Genomic DNA, 20092 nt, shown 5'->3' on the forward strand with positions numbered 1-20092 from the left:
TGGCCTCAATATTTTGCTTAAGGTCAGTGCACCGACATTTCTAGTCCTATTTCTAGGCTCTCTATTAAGCCCCATTGGCCTATTTGTCCAGTCTTTCAAATATCATGCTTCCTCAGGTAATTTGAGTCCTCAGGATCTATCCTTCATCACTATGTTGTTTGTCCTGGGACCTTTACCTTCCTGACATAAAATTTAAAATCAGTCTTTTGTTGATTCAGAGTGTCTTATCTTAGGCTGATGTAGGAATCACTAGGTAGCCAAGGATGGCCTTGAAATCTTGATTCTCCTGCATCCACCTCGTTTTACTGCTGTGAAGAGACACCATGACCAAGGCAACTCTTATACAGACAACATTTAATTGGGGCTGGCTTAAAGGTTCAGAGGTGCAGTCCATTATCATCAAGGCAGCATCTAGGCAGGCATGGTCCAGGAGGAGCTGAGAGTTCCACATCTTCATCTGAAGGCTGCTAGCAGAATACTGACTTCCAGGCAGTTAGAAGTCTTAAAGCCCATACCCACAGCAACACACCTACTCCAACAGAGCCGCACCTTCTAGTAGTGCCACTCCCTGGGTCAAGCACCCACACACCTGCAAAGTGCTGGAATCTACCTAGTTTTGTGCATCGTAGGAAAACCACTCTATCAACCGAGACAAACTTCCAGCTCTCAATCAGTCTTTTGATATTTACGAAAGAACCTGCTAGGATTTTGATGGTGCTCTATTGACTCTATCGAAGTCTGGGATGGGCAGGTATCTCGACAGCTTTGAGATGTCTCACGTATAAACTGTGGTCTCTTTCTACTAATGTGGCATTTGATGGGAGAAGGCAGAATGGGTCCTTGTGACTGGCCTGGCTGGTGTCCAGTTCCCTTGTGAGCAGGCCAGGCAGTAGAAGCCTGGGAAGGAGCAGCTGACTAGGAGAGAAGTGAAGGTTGGTGGTGAGACCCTAAGGCTTCAGGTTTCTGGCACATAGCATGCAGTGCAAGATTGAGACCCTGGGTCCCACATCCAACAGGAGTTGGAGGGTGAAGGCTGACAGCCATTAGAGGAGTAAAAATATGGGTTAAAAATTAATTAAGTTGCGGGACCACCAAACTCCATTCTGCTTGACCCTGTCACATCTGGGTGATTCTGTGTTCTCACCTGCTAAAAGTGGTTTAGGAGGACACAGCCAAGAAGCAGAAGTGTAAACAGGTCTCTAATAGTCTTGGAAGTACCACCCAGAACAGGGCACTGGCTGCTACCTTGTCCTATGTGTGCTAGATCCTCCTCCCTGTAGATACCCTACAGGTATGGTGTCCGCCTGCCTAGAGTCCCTATCAGACAGAGGACAAATTCTAGGTCACTGGACAGGACCATGGGGTTGGTGATGCAGAGGGTTGCTGCTGAGTCCTGTGAACTGGAATTGTGGTGTGTAAAGCAGCCGCTAGTGTTAACAATTTTTCAGGAAACTGAAGTTCTCTAGGCAGGACCTGCTCAGGGATAGGAGCACAGGAGTGTGTGGCCCTGGGCTGGAGTATGTGCCCCAGGATAAAGGTCTGGATGCCACAGCCCGGGAGGGGCAGTGCTTCTTGTGCACCACGTGTATCTCTGGAGCAGCCAGCTTGGGCTCTGTTCGTGAAACGCTGGTCAGTAGGAGGCTCCGGGTGCCGGAGGGTCTGTGTTCCTGGGTGCTATTCCTCCCTGCCTGTATCCTTCGGGCATTGAACTTGGATGCTGCAGCAGAGCAATGAAGGATCTGCGGTTGGGTGAGTGACCCTATCAGAACTGGGGTAAGCAGCAAGATGTGTTTTACCTGGAAAAGCTTCTGGTTTCGCAGGGAACTGGGAATTAAACCCAGAGTGAGCTTAGAGCAAAGGAGAGGGAGAGAGGGGATCCCTGAAAGTCAGTCGAGGACACTCCCCTATCTGAGGCGCATCAGACTTTTCTTAATTAACCTTTTATCATCTTGTCACATATAGGACATTTTATATTTCTCTTTGTCCAGATTGCTCCTTTTCCAGTTAATTTAGGCTGTCTTGAAATCTCTTCTGCCTCACCATTAATCCAAAACGCTTCAATTTAACCTCAGGTATATATTTTGGACAAGTGCAGGAAGCAGCCGCATTCATCACCAAAATGTCTCAAGAATGGTCTTAAGGCCACTCACCAGCATTCTTCCCTTCTGAAACTTGAGCTGGGCTCTCATGGTTTCTATCGCTCTCAGCTGCTGTCTTCCGTGCTCCTACTCAGATGCACATTAAATCCCCTTAGAGAGTTCAAACGCTTTTTTAGCCTGAAGTTGCAGAGTTCACATTCGGCCGACAACAGCATGGCCAGGCCTGTCACAGCAATACCCGGTTCCCTGGTCTCAGCTTCTGTCTTAGTCACTGTTCTTTCTATTCCTGTGAAGAGACAGCATGACCATAGGAAGTCTGACAAGAGAAAGCATTTCTTTGGGGCTTGCTTACAGTTTCAGAGGCTTATAGTCCATTATCATCATGGTGACACCCATGGCATTGGAGCAGTATCCTAGAGCGACATCCTCCTCCCTAGGCAGCATCAGAGTATGATAGAGGAGAGAGAGAGAGAGAGAGAGAGAGAGAGAGAGAGAGAGAGAGAGTGAGTTTTGGCCTGACATTTACCTTTTAAACCTTAAAGCCCACCCCCAGTGACACAGCCACTCCAACAAGGCCACACCTACTCTAATGAAGCCTCACCACCTAAATCTTCTCAAATAGTGCCCGTCCCCGGTGACTAAGCATTCAAATATATGAGTCTACATGGATCATTCTTATTCAAACTACCACAGTCCAGTTTCCCAGATATGATTTTATGATGCCCATAGAATCCTATACTCTACGCACACCCATAGTCTTATAGCGTGCTAGGGTAACTTCATTTTTATTTCGAGGAATAAGGCACTTGTCATTCAGTGCTGGATGGGTGGTGCTGGACAGATGATGGAGCACTGGCAAAGCCCTCCAATGAACAAACAACCCGCACCCTGATTTATACAACATGGAGTCACTCAGAGCAGGACACATGATTCCAACAGTCACAGTGTTAGTGCTCAGTCGGCCATGATGTCCTTGGGTTCACTGATGTGTCAGGAAGCCCTTGGTTGTGAAGGGGCGAGGCACTCCCTTGTTGCTAAGGGGAGGTTTGGAGAGACACAGTGGGAAGGGTGAACGGAGCTGTGGTTATGTAACTGCAACCCCTGCTCTGTCATTGCTTTCCTAGGCTCTTCTCTGTCCTTTGTCCCTGCACCCAGCCCTTTATTTGTCCTTTTCCTTCCCAATACACATGAACAGTGGATGCCCATACACTTGTGACTCCAGTTCATGATATGGTCCAAGCATGTAATGGACAACTTGACATCTAACATCAAGCCTTGAAGATGCTCAGAGTTTTTGAAGAGCTTTACAAAATGGTGCCTATTCTTAGGTGACTCCCATTGTTTAATCTCTACTTATTTCCTGTGAAATTTGCTGAACACTGGTTGTATCAGCAAGTCAGGGACCGGGAAGTATTCCTGCCACACTGAGCAGGAATAGAACATAGGCTTACAGACATGAGTCCGTGTGAGAGGCCTGGCGTGTGCAAACCTAGGAAGTAAGTGTGCTATGAGAAGAGCCACTGCCGGGAAGGCCCAGACCCAGAAGCTGGTGCACTGTGCTGGGATGTAGAGAGGAATTACATCAGAGAAAGTAAGCCTGGAGTTTAGATGAGGGGGGCTCATTAGCTGGATGGGCATGGCTGCTGCATGGAATGTCTTCTTAGTAACTGCTGGCTCCTGGAGAACTGACCAACCAGGAGTTCAGGAAAGTGACTGCTTGCTGGGTTTCCCTCTCTGCTCTGGGTTTCCTTGGAGCTTAATAAAAAGGCTAATTGAACATCTTGGGAGTGATCACTGTATGAGGAGACCTGCTTGTCCAGAGCTTGGTTGAACACACTTATAAACTCAATTCCATGGGGAAGTAGTGAGTGATGCTTGGTGATAATTGAAAACACGTAAGAGCAGCTTACATTGATGGATTTCTCTGTGTTGAACCATCCCTGCATTCCTGGGTTGAAGCCTACTTGATCACGGTTGATTGTTTTGATGTGTTCTTGGATTCAGTTTGTGAGAATTTTACTGAGTATTTTTGCTTCGATATCCATAAGAGAAATTGCTCTGTAGTTCTCTTTCTTTGATGGTTTATTTTGTGTATTTAGGTATCAGTGTAACTGTGGCTTGATAGAAAGAATTGAGTAGAGTTCCTTCTGTTTATATTTTGTGGCATAATTTAAGGAGTATTGGTATTAGATCTTCTTTGAAAATCTGATAGAATTCTGCACTAAAATCATCTGGCCCTGGACTTTTTTGGTTGGGAGACTTTTAATGACTGCTTCTATTTCCTTGGGGGTTATGGGGCTGTTTAGATGATTTATCTGATCCTGATTTTAAACTTTGGTACCTTTTATCTGTCTAGGAAATCATCCATTTCATCCAGGTTTTCCAGTTTTGTTGAGTATACACTTTTGTAGTAGGATCTGATTGTTTTTAATTTCCTCAGTTTCTGTTGTTATGTCTCCTTTTTTTTTATTCCTAATTTTGTTAATTCGGACACTGTTTCTGTGTCCTCTGGTTAGTCTGACTAAGGGTTTATCTATCTTGTTGATTTTCTCAAAGAACTAGCTCCTAGTTTTGTTGATTTTTTTGTATAGCTCTTTTTATTTTTAGTTTGTTGATTATAGCCCTGAGTTTGATTATTTCTTGTCAACTACTCCTCTTGGATGTATTTGCTTCCTTTTGTTCTAGAGCTTTCATGTGTGCTGTCAAGCTGCTAATGTATGCTCTCTCCAGTCTCTTTGTGGAGGCACTCAGGGCCGTGAGTGAAAAGCTTTCATTGTGTCCCATAAGTTTTGGTATGTTGTGCTTTCATTTTCACTACATTCTAAAAGTCTGTAATCTCTTTATTTCCTCCCTGACCAAATTATCATTGAGTAGACAGTTGTTTGGCTTCCACGTATATGGGGGTTTTCTGTTGTTTTGTTGCTATTGAAGACCAGCCTTAGTCCGTGGTGTCCATAGAATACATGGGATTAATTCAGTGTTCTTCTATCTGTTGAGGCCTGTTTCGTGGCCAATTATATGGTCAATTTTGGAGAACATTCCATGAGGTGCTGAGAAGAAGGTATATTCTTTTGTTTTAAGATGAAATCTTCTGTAGATGTCTGTTAAATCCATTTGGTTCATAATTTAGTTTCCCTGTGTCTTTGTTTAGTTTCTGTTTCCATGGACTGTCCATTGGTAAGAATGGGGTGTTGGAATCTCCTACTATTATTAATGAGGTTCAGTATGTGCTTTGAGGTTTAGTAACATTTCTTTTACAAGTCTGGGTCTCCTTGCATTTGGGCCTAGGTGCTCAGAATTGAGAGTTCATCTTGGTGGAGTCTTTTCTCTGATGACTATGCAGTGTCTTCCACCTTTTTTTGATAACTTTTGCTTGAAAGACTATTTTGTTGGAAATTAGAATGGCTACTCCAGCTGTTTTCTTGTAACCATTTGCTTGGGAAAAAAGGGGAATAACAATCAAAATGTATGTAAGAAATACTCAAGTTAATAAAGTAAAAAAATTTCCCATCCTTTTATTCTGAGGTAATGTCTATCTTTGACTCTGAGGTGTGTTTTCTGTATGCAGCAAAATTTTGGATCCTGTTTATGTATTCAGTCTGTTACCCTATTCTTTTTTTTTATATTATTTAGAAAATACTTTATTAGTTTTTGTAATCAAACCCACATAGATAAGACCTTGCATATTTAATACAGTTTGTTACCCATGTACAAATGGAAAAATTTGAATTCAACATTTATAAACCAATATGATTGTTAATTTCTGTACAATGCTAACTCAATACAGTGAACTAGGGTACTTTTTTCCAAATTTGATAGCATGGCTAAAGTTTCCAAAAATTTATATATATATATATATATATATATATATATATATATATATATATATTCAATGATAGCAGTGTGTTGTGCATCAACAGCAGCCACAGCCTTTCCAGGTTCTGCAGTCTTTTGAACAAAATTGTAGAGACATCCAGCACACTCCATTAAAAAAAGTAAAAAACAAAACCCCAGGAAACAGCACAGTTCTGTTACTCTTGTGGTACCTGGCACCATTTTTTTCTTAACGTTAGCTTCTCAATTGTCATCTGGAAAGAACACATTCTGAAGAACATCATTAAAAACAGTCTGATAAAGCACGGTCACTACTACGTATCATGAAGGAGGTACAAACTATTTTACATTCACAGAGGTATGGTGCAGTACTGTCCACCATCTATAGTACTAGAGCATACAGTTTAAAAGGCATACCCTATGCCTTTGTTTTGGGGAATTGAGTCCATTGATATTGAGAGATATTAGGGACAATGATTGTTGCTTCCTGTTCCTTTTGTTGTTAGAGGTGGAATTATGTTTGTGTTTTTCTCTTCTTTTTTGTGAAAAGATTAATTACTTGACTTTCCTTGGGTGTAGTTTCTCTCCATGTGTTGGACTTTTCCTTCTGTTATCCTCTGTAGGGCTAGATTTGAGGAAAGATATTTTTTTAATTTGGTTTTGTCTTGGAATACCTTGGTTTCTCCATCTATTGTCATTTTAAATTTCCTGGGTATTGTAGCTTGGGCTGCCATTTTTGTTCTCTTAGAGTGCTCAGGTCTTCTGGCTTAGAGTCTCTGGTGAGAAGTCTGGTGTAATTCTGGTAGGTTTGCCTTTATATGTTACTTGTCCTTTTTCCCTTACTGCTTTTAATATTCTTTCTTTGTTTTGTGCATTTGGTATTTTAAATATTATGTGACAGGAGGAGTTTCTTTTCTGGTCCAATTTATTTGGAGTTCTGCAGGCTTCTTGTATGTTCATGGGCATCTCTTTCTTTGGGTTAGGGAAGTTTTCTCCTATAATTTTGTTGAAGATATTTGCTGGTCCTTTGAATCGGAAATCTTCACTTTATTCTATACCTATTATTATCAGGTTTTGTCTTTTCATTGTGTCCTGGATTTCTTGAATTTTTTGAGATAGGAACATTTTGCTTTTTGTATTTTCCTTGACTGTTGTGTCGATGTGCATTAGTGTATCTTCTGCACCTGAGATTCTCTCTTCTATCTCTTGTATTCTCTTGGTGATGCTTGCATCTGTGACCCCCGTTTTCATGCCTAGGATTTCCATCTCCAGGGATGTCTCCCTTTGAGTTTTCTTTAATGATTCTATTTCCATTTTTAGATCTTTGAACAGTTTTGTTCATTTCCTTCACCTGTTTGTGTTCTCCTGAAACTCTTTAAGTGATTTATGTATTTCCTCTTTAAGGACTTCTACTTGTTTACTTGTGTTCTCCTGAATTTCTTTAAGGGAGAACACAATTTTAATTTCTTTCCATAATTTCTTTATGTCCTTCTTAAAGTCCTCTATCATCTTTGTGAAATGAGAGTTAAGATCTGAATCTTGCTTTATAGGTGTGTTGGGGTATCCAGGACTTGCTATGGTGGGAGAACTGTTTCTGTTGCTTATATTATTAGGCTTGCCTCTTGCCATCTGGTTATTTCTGGTGTTATCTGGCCTCCCTGTCCCTGACTGGAGCCTCCCTGTCTCCCTTCCTGCAATCCTGCAATCATGTGATCCTGCGATCTTGGATGTGTCAGAATACCTGGGGAGTAGAGCTGCAACTGGGATGTGGGCTGTATGCGTTCAGGTCCAGCGCCGGGGTCTGCTTCTGGCACAGTTGGGAACTGGAAGGTGAGCTGGTAGGGAATATGTGTCCCTAGTTGCAGGGGTCCCGGTACACCCGGGTATTGGGGTGGGGGTTGGGGTCTCACCTGTGAAGCTGGATGTGTGAGAATACCTGGCGAGTTGAGCTGCAACTGGGGTGTGGGCTGGGGCTCTGTCGTGGCACAGGTGGGAACAGGAAGGCGCCCTATTTTCTTAAAGTACATTAAGTGTTTAGAAAGCAGATATATTACTGAGAAATTATTCCTGCTCCCACAGCAAATCTTGTTCCTGGACGACAGACATCCCAAGTCCTTGGTGATTGCAATTATCTCCCTACTTTCTGATTATGCACCTGGGGTCACATCTGGGGCTTTTTGGCTTCAGTCAGTGTCACAGGTAGTCAGACTCACATTTTTATCCTGAGTATTTTCTATGAGCATTGGCAATTGGCACTACTCTTTCATTTTAATTTTATTCATTTATCTCTCATGAATTTTTATTTATGTTACAGTGTGTCATCACTTCTTTCAAATCAACAAGAAAGAATGTTCCTCTGGCCTTAAATTAAGCTGTGCACCTGCTGTTCATTTTCTCAGTTGCTTCTCTTCAGGCTCCTGGCAGCCGGCTTCCCCGCTCTGTGGTGTGGCCTCAGTTTCCCTGATCCTTTCTACTTCTGTTTTCATGTCTCATCTCTACGTGTGACAGGCTCAGCGACTACGTCAGCTGAACAAGGTTTCATGAACCAAAGTCAATGCCTAAATTGGTTTTATTAGTATGATACTTTTTAAAAGTTATTAAACATCAAATGAAAATAGTATCGTTTTCAGTAACATCTGAAGACAAGAGTGGTTAGTGACAAACTAATGCCTATACATTGAATATTGGTTACAGAACTGAATACAGTCACTCCATGCATAGGTGGGAAGATCTAATGTTGCTAAGCTGCCTTCTGCCTAGGCTGGTGGTTGGAGCTTGCATCACACCATGCAAAACTCCAGGGAAATTTTTATAGAAATCAACAAACTGACTTTAAACCTTAAATGAAAATTCAAAGGTTTGAAAATAAACAAATAGTCAAAGGTTTCAAAATATTTTTAAAACCAAAAGCATAGCTGGAGGAATTGCCCGTCAGGTTATATTACAAGGCCACAGACTACAGCTCCACAGACTGGATACATAGTCCAATCTTGGCCCCACATACTAGTCAAGTGGTTTTAGGTTTAAAGATTTAATTTTATTACTTTAAAATTATGTGGGGTTGGGGATTTGGCTCAGTGGCAGAGTGCTTGCCTAGGAAGCGCAGGCCCTGGGTTCGGTCCCCAGCCCTGAAAAAAAAGAACCAAAAAAAAAAAATTATGTGGCTGTGGATGTGTCTCTCTGTGGTTGTGCGCACAGGTACCTGTGGAGATCAGAGGTATCGGCAGAACCTCTTAGAGCTCGAATTATGGGAGACTGTGGTGCCACCTGATAGGGTAATGAGAATTGAATTTGGGTCCTCAGCTATGCAATGTGCTCTCTGAACTGCTGAGCTGTCTCGTCAGCTTGATTGCTTAGAGAAAATAGTTTTTCTTATTTTAGATTTACTTTTTATTGTTTGAGGATTTCATACATGAATATACATGTTTTGATCAAATCAACCGCTTATCCCTCTAGCTCCTGTCTATTCCCCTCCTACTACCTGCAGCATATTCCACAAAAGATTCCACACAAATGTGGTTCTTTTAAAACCCACTAAGTCCACTTAGTACCACTTGTATGTGCCTAGATATAGGGTCATCTATGGGAGCATGATAAGCTTCTCAGGGGCTGTCTTCCTGAAAAAAAAATGGACTCTTCCCTTCCCACAGTTGTGAGTTATAAATGGCTCCTTAGAGGTGGGACTTTGTGAACCCTTCACCATTCATGCTGGGATTTTCAGTCAGTGGTTTTTAAGACAGGTGTGGTGTGTGTGTGTGTGTGTGTGTGTGTGTGTGTGTGTGTGTGTGTGTGTGTATGAGAGCCAGTAGAAGGCATCAGGTGTTCTCTTTCTACTAATTCTTTTGAGGTAGGGTCTCTCTATCTTGAGACTCAGGTTTCTCAATTAGGCTGGAAGGCAATGAACCCCAGTTATTCTCCAAGAATTCACATGACCTTGTGGTGAGTCTCAGCAGCATTGTGTTATATAAGCAGTCAGACAAGGCAGCACATGTGTCCCATGCCTACTATGTAGATGAGGAAGGAAATGTAGGGTCATAGACAGTAAGGGGGGTTGTTCAAAGTTTATCAAACTTTATCTAAAACGGGCACATTTTATTAGATAGAAATTATACTCTAAAGAAGTTTCTTTAATTTTGATTTTTAAGCTGGTGGCTCATATCTTCAGGAGGCAGAGACAGGTGGACCTCTGAGTTCGAGGCCAGCCTGCTCTGTAGGGTAAGTTCCAGAACAGCCAGGCTATACAAAGAAGCCCTGTCTCAAACAATCAAGGGCAAAGTGCTTTTTTTCATTTTTTATTTTTACTTTATTTGTGTGTGTGTTTTGCCTGCATATATGTGTACCGTGTGTGTTCAGTGCCTGTGGAGGCCAGAAGAGGGCACTGGATACTGTGGGACTGGACTTAATGACAGCTGTGAGCTGACTGACAGGTGGATGTGAACCTTGGTCCTCTGGAAGAGCAGTCCGTGCTCTTAACAGTAGAGCCATCTCTTCAGTCCAGAAATTAAAAAGGAGCAACTATTTCAAAATTGGACAAATTCTCCTGTCAGTTAGATTTCTCTACAGCTAAACTAGTAACTGTACAAGGGGGTGGGGTGGGCAGAACATAATGAGAACAAATAAAGCTTAAACGGTGCCTTCTCATTATATGATTCTAGGATCCTTTAAAAATCAGGGGTCCTGGGCTGCAGAAATTGCTCAGTCGTTAAAGGCTAGACTCACAGCCAAAAATATAAGAAATCAGGGGTTCCATTATGAGGGGATTTGGAGACGTGGAGAGAAAATCTAAGAAATGACAAATGAGATGACTCGGGGGGTAAAGGTCGTTTTTGCCAAATGTGATGACCTGAGTTCAATCCCTAGAACTCATATCATAAAAGGAGAAGTACGATCTCCCCCCAACTTGTCCTCTGACCTCTCTGTGCTCTGTATCATTCACAGGTACACACACACACACACACACACACACACACACACACACACACACTAAATAAATACAAAACTGTTTAATACACATTACCACATCGGGTGGGTGAAAAGGGAAAGTTGCTGGCTGGGATGGGACATGTCCTGTGAGTGTGGGTGCCCATGAAGGTCAGAGGACAACCATGGGTATCCATCCTTACCTTGTGTTTGTTTGAGGCAGGCTCTCTTCTCTTCTTCCTCACTGTATACGCCAGGCTAACTGGCCTGTGAGCTCTCATGAATTTTCCCACTTTCCTTTCCCACCTCATCGTAGGAGTGTTGGGATTACCCGGTGTCTGGTTTTTACTTAGGCTCTGGGGATAGGAACAAGGTCCTCATGCTTGTGTGGCTGTGGCAAAAACTTCACCCACAGAGCCTTCTCCAGAGCTGGCATATGAATCTATTTATATGTATGTCTTTTAGGACTATGTGGACTTGATTATGAGAACACATAACGTTGAGAGACATCAAAATCATCTGAAGTGTTGGGGGCATAGGTCAGTGGTAGAGCTCTTACCTAGTACACATCATCTCTGGGTTTCAACCTTCACACGTCAGAGAATTTCACTAGAATGAGCATTTGCTGTCCCTGTGGATGGGGTCAGAGGGGAACTGGTCCTAGCTTCCTGTAAAGGAGGCAGCAGTGACAACAAGGTATTCATTTTGGTTTATTTCAGTTTACAATGAAGGGAGGGCTCAGAGTCATGAGGATGTGAGGGCCCAAGGGGCAGTCACGAGTGGGAAGTGATACCCTTCTTTCCTCTCTGTGCTCAGTGGTGCTGGAGCTCTAGCCAGAACTGGGGCTGCCTGAGATACAGTGGTGGCTGCAGGATACAGGACGACCTCTGAATCTCAGGACAGGCCTGGAGGGGGTCAGGCCTGAGAAGCCAGTGAGTAACCAAATCCTGTTCTGCTGTTTTACAGGAAGACTGAAATGCTACTCCCTTCATCTTGGAATCCTTCCCCTCACGGTGCTCGTCTTAGTCTTCTTTTGGTAAGAAGCCAGTTTGGTAAGGAACAGCTGAGACCCTGATGGGGACAGTGAGCTGCATGCATTTCTACTACCACAGCAATGACGAGGGGGCTCTTGGCTTGGCACCCACAGAGGCATGACCAGCTTTGCTTGTCCACATAGTGAAGCCTCTGATCCCCAGTGGGGAATGGGGCTGGACACCCAGTCTTTTGGTTAACTCTGAGGGTGGGCCTTAGGGAAAGAGAGGAGGGCAGGCCTGGTGGAGTTCAGCCCTCTCTCAATGTAAATGGTCCATGAACCCTCAGAGAGCAAGACACTGCCATGTCTACTGGGGCTTCTGTAGACAGCCAGGGAATACTCTTTGATATGGTCTTGGGTTGTAGGTGTCTGGCATGGAGTCAGGGCCGTCTGCAGCACCAGAGTTGTCCCTGTGCAGACCTTGTTCCCAGGCTCCTCCTCTTGCCATCTTTTCTTCCAGTGGGGTCAGCTTGCTTTTCCCTGTTACCTGGCTCTTCACCTCCACTGGGATCTTCTGTGCTCACTGTGCTGGATTCAGTGGTGCATTTGGAAGGAGGGACAGAGAGCTGGTGTCAGGTCTGTGTCCTGAATAGCAGCCCCTGTGCATATCCTTCCCACAGCTTCGTGTGCCTGAGTCTCAGAAGCCAGGAATGGGGGCACCCAGGAGCTGTGAATAGGTGAGTGGGCATTGAGACACACACAGAGACACACACAGACACACAGATGTACATATGTGTATGTGTCATGTCTGTATGTGTGTATGTGTCATAGATATGATATGTATGTGTGATCATGTGTAGGGGGATAGATTACTGGCTGGATGAAGTTTTTGGTCCATGGTGCCTTTGCGTCTGCAGTTTCTGCTGCCCCCTGCTGTCTTAAATGGGCATCTGTGTTCTCTGACTTCGGCCTCATCCTCCCTCTGTACCTGCCTGGGCAGCTCCAAGAGCTTCTGCTCCTCACACACCTTCCCAGCAGCCGGCTGAGGGCAATGCCTTTTCCCTTCTACGACTGGACCCACATTGGAGACCCTCTCCATCCCACCAATTCCAGATCCTCTCAGTCTGTCTTTTGGGAAGGCATCCCCTGGCTTTGCCTGCTTTCCTAAGCCTTCTGTGGCCTTGCACCAGCCACATGCTTGTCTGTATTAAGCCTACTTTCCTTCTAGTAGCTAATGATCCTTCAGAACAGAAGGTAGGAGGATTTCTGAGATTGGATCCACCCTGTTGACACTCTCCAGCAGCCAGTCCCTCTGTGTTCCCTCCAAGCCAAGTGTGCTGTTGAACTGGGGCTCTGGCCTTGGTTTTTGTCTATGCTGTGCTTCCAAGTAGACTACACAGCCTCCCTACCACCCTATATTCTTACTCCCGCCAGTTCCCTCTTGTGTCAGCTTTACACTCTGCAAAGCACTCACCTTCATTTGTCTTGGGACACAGTTCTACCTTTTATGGCGGTCTCTCTAGAGATCCCTGGTTTTAAGTATATGAGTGTGTTGCCTGCCTTTATGTCTGTATGCCACATTTACGTTGAAAGATCCCCGAAGAGAGACCCTTACTCAAGTCTCAGGAAGTCGTGGACCCCAGACAAAGAGAGACCATTTTGGATGTAACAAGCAGAGGCGAGGTTTATTACAAGATCTCCGGGCCGACACGTATCCCAAGCAGGAGACAGAGGTGTCGACCCCAAGTAGCTGGGAGAAGGGCGTTTTAAAGGAAGAAGTCACAAGCTCCAGGAGATGAGGGGATGTCTAAAGGAAATACCAAAAATGTCACAAGGGGAAACTCTCAAAGTCACAGGACTGTTCTTAAGACTCTAGGATTTTAATAAGGGGAAAGGTCAAGCATTCTCCTGAGAACGGATCCTGATTGTCCTTTAGGGTAAATGTTTGTCATAGTTGATGAGGCATCTGCAACTGAAACACATCTGGTTAGGCTCTACAGGCCGGTTTCCTGGAATACTTTCTGCAGGACACAATGGCTTGAGGGCAGAAAGGGGACTTGAAAAAAACATCACAGGGGCAGAACAAAACCCATTACTCATTTACTCTGTCCGGTGATAAGTGGGAGGGTCAGTGTCTCTGAACCAGTTCTCCTGCACTTTTAACAATCTGTCTTCCTGAGTCAGATCCTGTTTTGAGCTAATTTAAAACTCTATCTTTCAACATCAGTGCCCAAACAGCCCAGAAAAGGGTCCAAGGTCCCCTCAACTGGAATCAGACTGCTGTGGGTCTCCAGGTGAATGCTGAGAACTGAACTTAGCAATTCTGCAAGAGTATCCAGGACTCTTACTGCCCAGCACCATTCTAGCCCTGCTCTCTGGTTTGCACACCATCATAGGGCATGCAGCTTGCTAGCAGAAGTGGTTTTCATCCCTTGAGGATTGACATCTTTTGTGGGGACAGCTCACTGCCATACACTGGCCCAGGCCCTTTGTGGAAACACTTTACACGGATGATAGGACTGGTTCCTGACAAAGACAGGGAGCCAGGACCTATGCCACCAGCGGGGACAGGACCAAGGCAGTCTGCAGGCCCAGGTGGGGTGCTCAGCATCTCCCAGGGAGAGGTGTGTTCAGTTTCATCCAGCTTGTGAATTAAAGTAGTCCTTAGATCGCCCAGCCTTCAGCGTGGTAGGTGGCGGGACGTGTCAAGTGATTTCCTCTTTCTACCTTCTGTCAAGGAAGACTGTGATCTCCCTGCTTTGGTTCTTCCTTGGATCCCAGGATCATGAGCAGACAGGGTGGGTTGCTTACCACTGCTCACGAAGGTCTGTTGCCTGTGCATGGCAGCCAGGGACGTGCATCCCATAACCTTCCTGTCAACTTGGGTTCTGCTGTTTTCTTTTTCAGGAAGGCCTATCCCCAGCCAAGGGTACTGACACCCACGTGAGTAGATTTAGTCACTGCATGTGTAGAGCAGGAGTCCTAAAGGATGATGTGCTTGCCCCGGGGAATAGTTCAGTAGCATAACTGAAGGCCTGAGTTAGTCTCAGGAAAAAATTAAACTCAGGAAAAGCCCAAAGACCTGGTTATAATTCTCCTTGACCAACTTTCATCAGCTGTCTTAGGGTTGTTTGATTCAGGTCTGGGGCCCAGATCATCTTCTGTCTCTTCTTTCACATTTGGGCTCTTGCTCCTTATTTTCTGTTTCCGTCATCAGGGATTTTCAAGGCTGTGGAGGGAGATGTGGTGATGGTAAACCCAATGGCCTTTATGGCTGCAGTTGGAATAGTGAGAGTCGCTGCTGCTTGGTTACACAACCCCATTCTGGGTGGGTGACCAGCCTTGGGGGCAGCTGCGGGTGTGGGATCTGAGACGGGTTCCTGCAGGCATGTTTGGTCACATCTTCCCGGTGGCTCTCCTCATGTAGTAGGACAGATGTTCTTGTCCTGACTCCTTGGCTGGCTCCCATCATCTGGGAGGGGACCTTCAACATTGACATACTGAATGAGCAGTTCAGGCTTCGGAACACCACAATCGGACTAACTGTGTTTGCCATCAAAAAGTAAGCATCTTGGGATGGGGAGATGGATAGTGGGTAAAGCACTTGCCTCAGGAACATGAGGTCATGAGTTTTATCCCTAACACCCATGAAAATGCTGAGAATGGTGGCAGCACCTGTAATCTCAGATGTGGGGAGAGGGCAGAGACAAGTGGATCCAGCCTACTTGTTGGACAGACTAGCCAAACAGTGAGCTTTAGAGTCAATGAAGGGACCCTGTCTGAAGAACAGATAAGATGGATGACAAAAGATACACAAAGTCAACTTCTGGCCTTTACACATGCACACAGGCAGGTAAACATGAGAATATACAATACATGAGCGCCCTCACATATGCACACACAATGGTCAAGTGGAGGCGCAGTATACCAACCTCCGCGCTTGTATTTAGGATGAAGCAGGGGAGGGGTTTGTTCACTCTGCCACCTTCCTGAGCTCTGGTGGGCCAACCGGTGAAGGAAGCTGTCTCTGCCTCTTCCCAGAGCCCCAGGCCAGCTGCCCTTCCCACTGTGCTTTAAGCCAGGTGCCATTCACATCCCTCAGGCTCCACGGTGGCCTCTTCATCCATAGAGCTGGCAGGAAAGAACAGGAGGCCAGCAGAGCTATGGCCACCAATGTGCCCTCAGATGCAGGACAAGGTGACATCAAGGGTTGGGTGAAACATTTAACTTTCTCAGCCTTGGGCACCGTGGGTAGTAGTAGACCTGTGAAGCCCTGAGACGCCGGGTCAGGCTGACTTTAGGCCACAGGCAAGACCTGTGCCCTGTGGGAAGCAGGACAGGGCAGCATTACAGTGTGGAAGGCTATGGGTGCTGAGAGAAGCCATTTGTGCACATGAGAAAGACATTGTGCTTCCCTGCAGTGCTGGGTGAGACCCAAGGATAGTTCTGAGTCCTTTGAACTAAACAGACTTGAGAGATGTTTAGGGATTGGTTGGAGGGATCTTAGGAACCTTGCGAATGTCTGGAGCACCTAGGAACCAAGGACTTCTTAGTAAGAAGACACAAACACAAACTTGTTTGGGTGCTGCTGAGTACATCAGCAAGAACCCTGTCAGGTGTGGGTAGCTGCTTTGTGGAAAGAAGGCCTCTGAAGGGATTAGCTGGGAACCCCATGGTCACCTGTATGCAGGGAAAACTGCTACTTGCTTGTTTCTGGCATTTAAGTGGGGGCTTTGCACATTTGCCAGGTGGGGACACATGGTCCTGGGGGTCATCCAGAGAGAGGCAGCCATATGAAGCAGGTGAAATCTTGGGCTGGGAGATGACTTAGAACCTGGGATCTAAGGCTTTTGTCCTTGGACCTAGGGTTTGTTTTAGGCTTCCCCTTGTTTCTTGGGTGCCTTTCACCCTTTTCCAATCTACCCTGTGAGACCAATTCTTGTTCTGGTGGAGTTCATGGGGGATGACTCTCAGGAACGTATGTGAGTTACCCAGTGCCTTTTCTAAACGTACTATATATCTTCTGAGGAGGAAGGTCTGGGATATGGAGACCAGTTGCTCTCCTGAGACAGGTCCCTGCAACATGCCACAAAGGAGGGGGTGCGGGTTCTGGCCCTTAAGTATCCATTCAGTTCCACTGGGGTTTGAAATGGGTCTCTATGAGTAGAGGCTCTGCTCAGGGTGATGCAAGTGTATGAGGCGTGGTGGGTACTGTGATGGAGCTGTCATTGTGGGAGGGTGTTTGTGGCAGACTCACAGAGAGGTGGCTTGCCACAGAGTTGCCAAGACAACAGATATCTGTGGCAGATATGCCTGGAACTCCAGTTGAGGAATCAGCCCTGCTGCCTGGCTTAAGGCTTCCAGGGTTCTAGCTCAGTGTTCCTTGTTAAGACGGTGCTGATGTTACAGCCTTCTGCAGCAAACGAGGGTTAGGACAGCAGTGTAGCCAGGACAGAGGAAGGATCAAACCTCCAGGTAGCCATGGTTTCCACAGCCTGTCCCTGTGCACCGGTAAGTTTTGTTTTAGCTGTGTTAAACCTCCATACCCCTATGTCCTCCCTTACAGGTATGTGGTGTTCCTGAAGCTCTTCCTGGAGACGGCAGAGCAGCACTTCATGGTGGGACATAAGGTCATCTACTATGTCTTCACTGACCGGCCAGCTGATGTCCCACAGGTGCCCCTGGGTGCAGGACGGCGGCTGGTGGTGCTAGCTGTGCGCAACTACACCCGCTGGCAGGACGTGTCCATGCACAGGATGGAGATAATCAGCCACTTCTCAGAGCAGCGCTTTTGGCATGAGGTGGACTACCTGGTGTGTGGAGATGTGGACATGAAGTTCAGGGACCACGTGGGTGTGGAGATTCTCTCAGCGCTCTTTGGCACCCTGCATCCTGGCTTTTACCGTAGCCGACGAGAGTCCTTTACCTATGAGCGCCGGCCACAGTCCCAGGCCTACATCCCCTGGGACCAGGGTGACTTTTACTATATGGGAGCCTTCTTTGGGGGGTCAGTGGTGGAGGTGCACCATCTCACCAAGGCCTGCCACCAGGCTATGGTGGAGGACCAGGACAATGGCATTGAGGCCGTGTGGCATGACGAGAGCCATCTGAACAAGTACCTGCTATACCATAAGCCGACAAAGGTGCTGTCCCCAGAGTACATGTGGGACCAGCAGCTGCTGGGCTGGCCCTCCATCATGAAGAAGCTGAGATATGTGGCCGTGCCCAAGAACCATCAGGCGATCAGGAACTGATAGCTGAATCCCTGTTGGAGAGGCCAGGCCATAGCCAGGGGCACTCCAGCCTGTGCTGGAACTGAAAAGATTTGAGGGACAATTGTCACCCTCTATCCCACCTCAGAGTCCAGCAGGCCCAGTATCACTTGGGTTACCACACACTTGAGTCCTGGAGTGGCAACCATCTTCATCTCCACTATGTGTCCCTGAGCTCCTTGCATTGAGTGGCATGGTATATGGAATCTTCAGAACATGGAGAGACTCTGTTACATAGTTAACTGAGGGCTGGTGCATCCTCCCTCGGGCTTAGTCCTTCCTCTTCAGGGAGGCTTGACAGAGGGCCCGTGCCCATAGGAACAGGCAGGAAGGCAGGGAGAGTCAGCCTGCAGTCCACAGAGGTGCTTATCTACCATTCAGCTCATTCGGGGCAGATCACCGATCATTTTTGGTTTATTTGGGAATAGGTATCTATCAATTCCTGGGAATAAATGCATTTCTAGGTGATATAGGAAGTTTTTCATTTATTTTTCCTTCTTTTCTTTTCGTGAGGTACTTGGGATTGAACCCAGGACCTCATGGATGCTAGTCAGGTATGGTATCACTGAGGTGCTTTCCCTCGAGACTCCATATTAGAGGCACATGCTGACTGAACGTGCTGAGTGCTACATCTACTAATTATTTTTATATTCTAGCCTCCATTTAAAATTTACAATAAAGAGATTGTTATTTTTTTCTTTTGTAGTTTTGGGATGAGACTCAGTTCCCAGCCTCAAAATTTACATTTTTGGGGGGCTGTGGTGGGGTATTGCTGCTTGGTTTTTATTGATGCAGTCTAATAGTTCAAGCTGGTTTCAGCCTTACTGTGATGGCCTTTGAGCTCCTGATCCTCCTGCCTCTGCCTCCGGAGTGCTGGGATTCCAAGCCACCATACCTAACTCTGCTGGAAAGTTTTCTTTTCTCATCTTCCTTTGTACCTCTTTTTTTAATAGATAGCTTATGTGTTTACGTTTCAAATGTTATTCCCTTTTCCAGTCCACTCCTCATGTCGCTTCCCCTCCCACCCACTCCCACCTCAACACCCTGGCATTCCCCTACACTGGGGAAACATGGTCTCAGTTTTTCTAAAACCCCATTTATCTTGTTCCAAAATGGCTTCTGAGCACAGAAGTATTTTTGTGCTTGTTTGTTTTTCCATTTTTTCCATTTGAGAACTTATTGTTTGGTGACAGGATCCCTATGTACTCTACATCAGGATGGCCTGGAACTCGGAGATCCATCTCCCTCTGCTTGTCACCACACCTGACCAGAATATATGTTTTTAACTGTGTATTGATTCTTTGTGAATTTCACATCATGCGCCCCAATCGCACTCATCTCCCTATCCCTCCTCTGTTACTTAGGCTCCACCCACCAGTTACTTAGCAACAGCTTGCATCTCATCTACCAGGTACAAGCCAGGAGCCAGGCATATGAGAAGATCTCTCGTTACCCTTTCTCCATCTACTCTCTCTCCCTGACATATCCCTGGCCAGTCTTTTCCTCCCCTCCTCTCTCTTTCTGTCCTTATCTGTCCCCCTCATTTCTCTGCCTCTACCCCCTTTTCCGTGTCCCCTTCCGACCAACATACTTCGTTTTATTCTGAACCTGTCACATACCTGATTCCTCAGGCCCCACCTTGGCTGGGCCCACCAAGGTGTTCCCTCCCACCACATCTGGTGCCTAGAGGCTCGCTGTTTATCACAGCGCTGTCAGGCTCGCCATTCGCTCACCAGTCCATCCACCGAGAACAATTAAGAAAGCTTCCTTTTTGGTTTTTTTTTTCTTTTTTCTTTTAAGATCTCCCAGAGTCCCAGGGACTGACCTTTTCCTGTACAGATCTCCTCTGACACTCTCACATCAGAGGCACTTTCGGCCGCAGCCCTTAAGGCTTACTTCAGTCCGACCCTCATCGCCTGTGCCTATCCCATTACGCTTGGAGCTGCAGCTCTGCGATTTCCACAGGTCCTGCTGGGCTATTGCACCTCTTCCCG

At 45.9% G+C, this 20092-nt stretch overlaps 1 protein-coding gene across 1 annotated transcript; it reads left to right on the forward strand.

The window, feature by feature from the left end:
• Positions 1-1641: 1641 nt before the first annotated feature.
• Abo2 (histo-blood group ABO system transferase 2) lies at positions 1642-18566 on the forward strand. The gene is made up of 6 exons (NM_001271298.3): positions 1642-1749; positions 11820-11889; positions 12507-12563; positions 14734-14769; positions 15254-15388; positions 17393-18566. The coding sequence occupies exons 1-6, from the start codon at positions 1731-1733 to the stop codon at positions 18078-18080; spliced, it is 1005 nt and encodes a 334-aa protein (NP_001258227.3). The 5' UTR covers positions 1642-1730; the 3' UTR covers positions 18081-18566.
• The last annotated feature ends 1526 nt before the right edge of the window (positions 18567-20092 follow it).

The sequence above is a fragment of the Rattus norvegicus genome, chromosome 3 (genome assembly GCF_036323735.1).
Source record: "Rattus norvegicus strain BN/NHsdMcwi chromosome 3, GRCr8, whole genome shotgun sequence".
In the NCBI taxonomy this organism is placed as follows: Eukaryota; Metazoa; Chordata; class Mammalia; order Rodentia; family Muridae; genus Rattus; species Rattus norvegicus.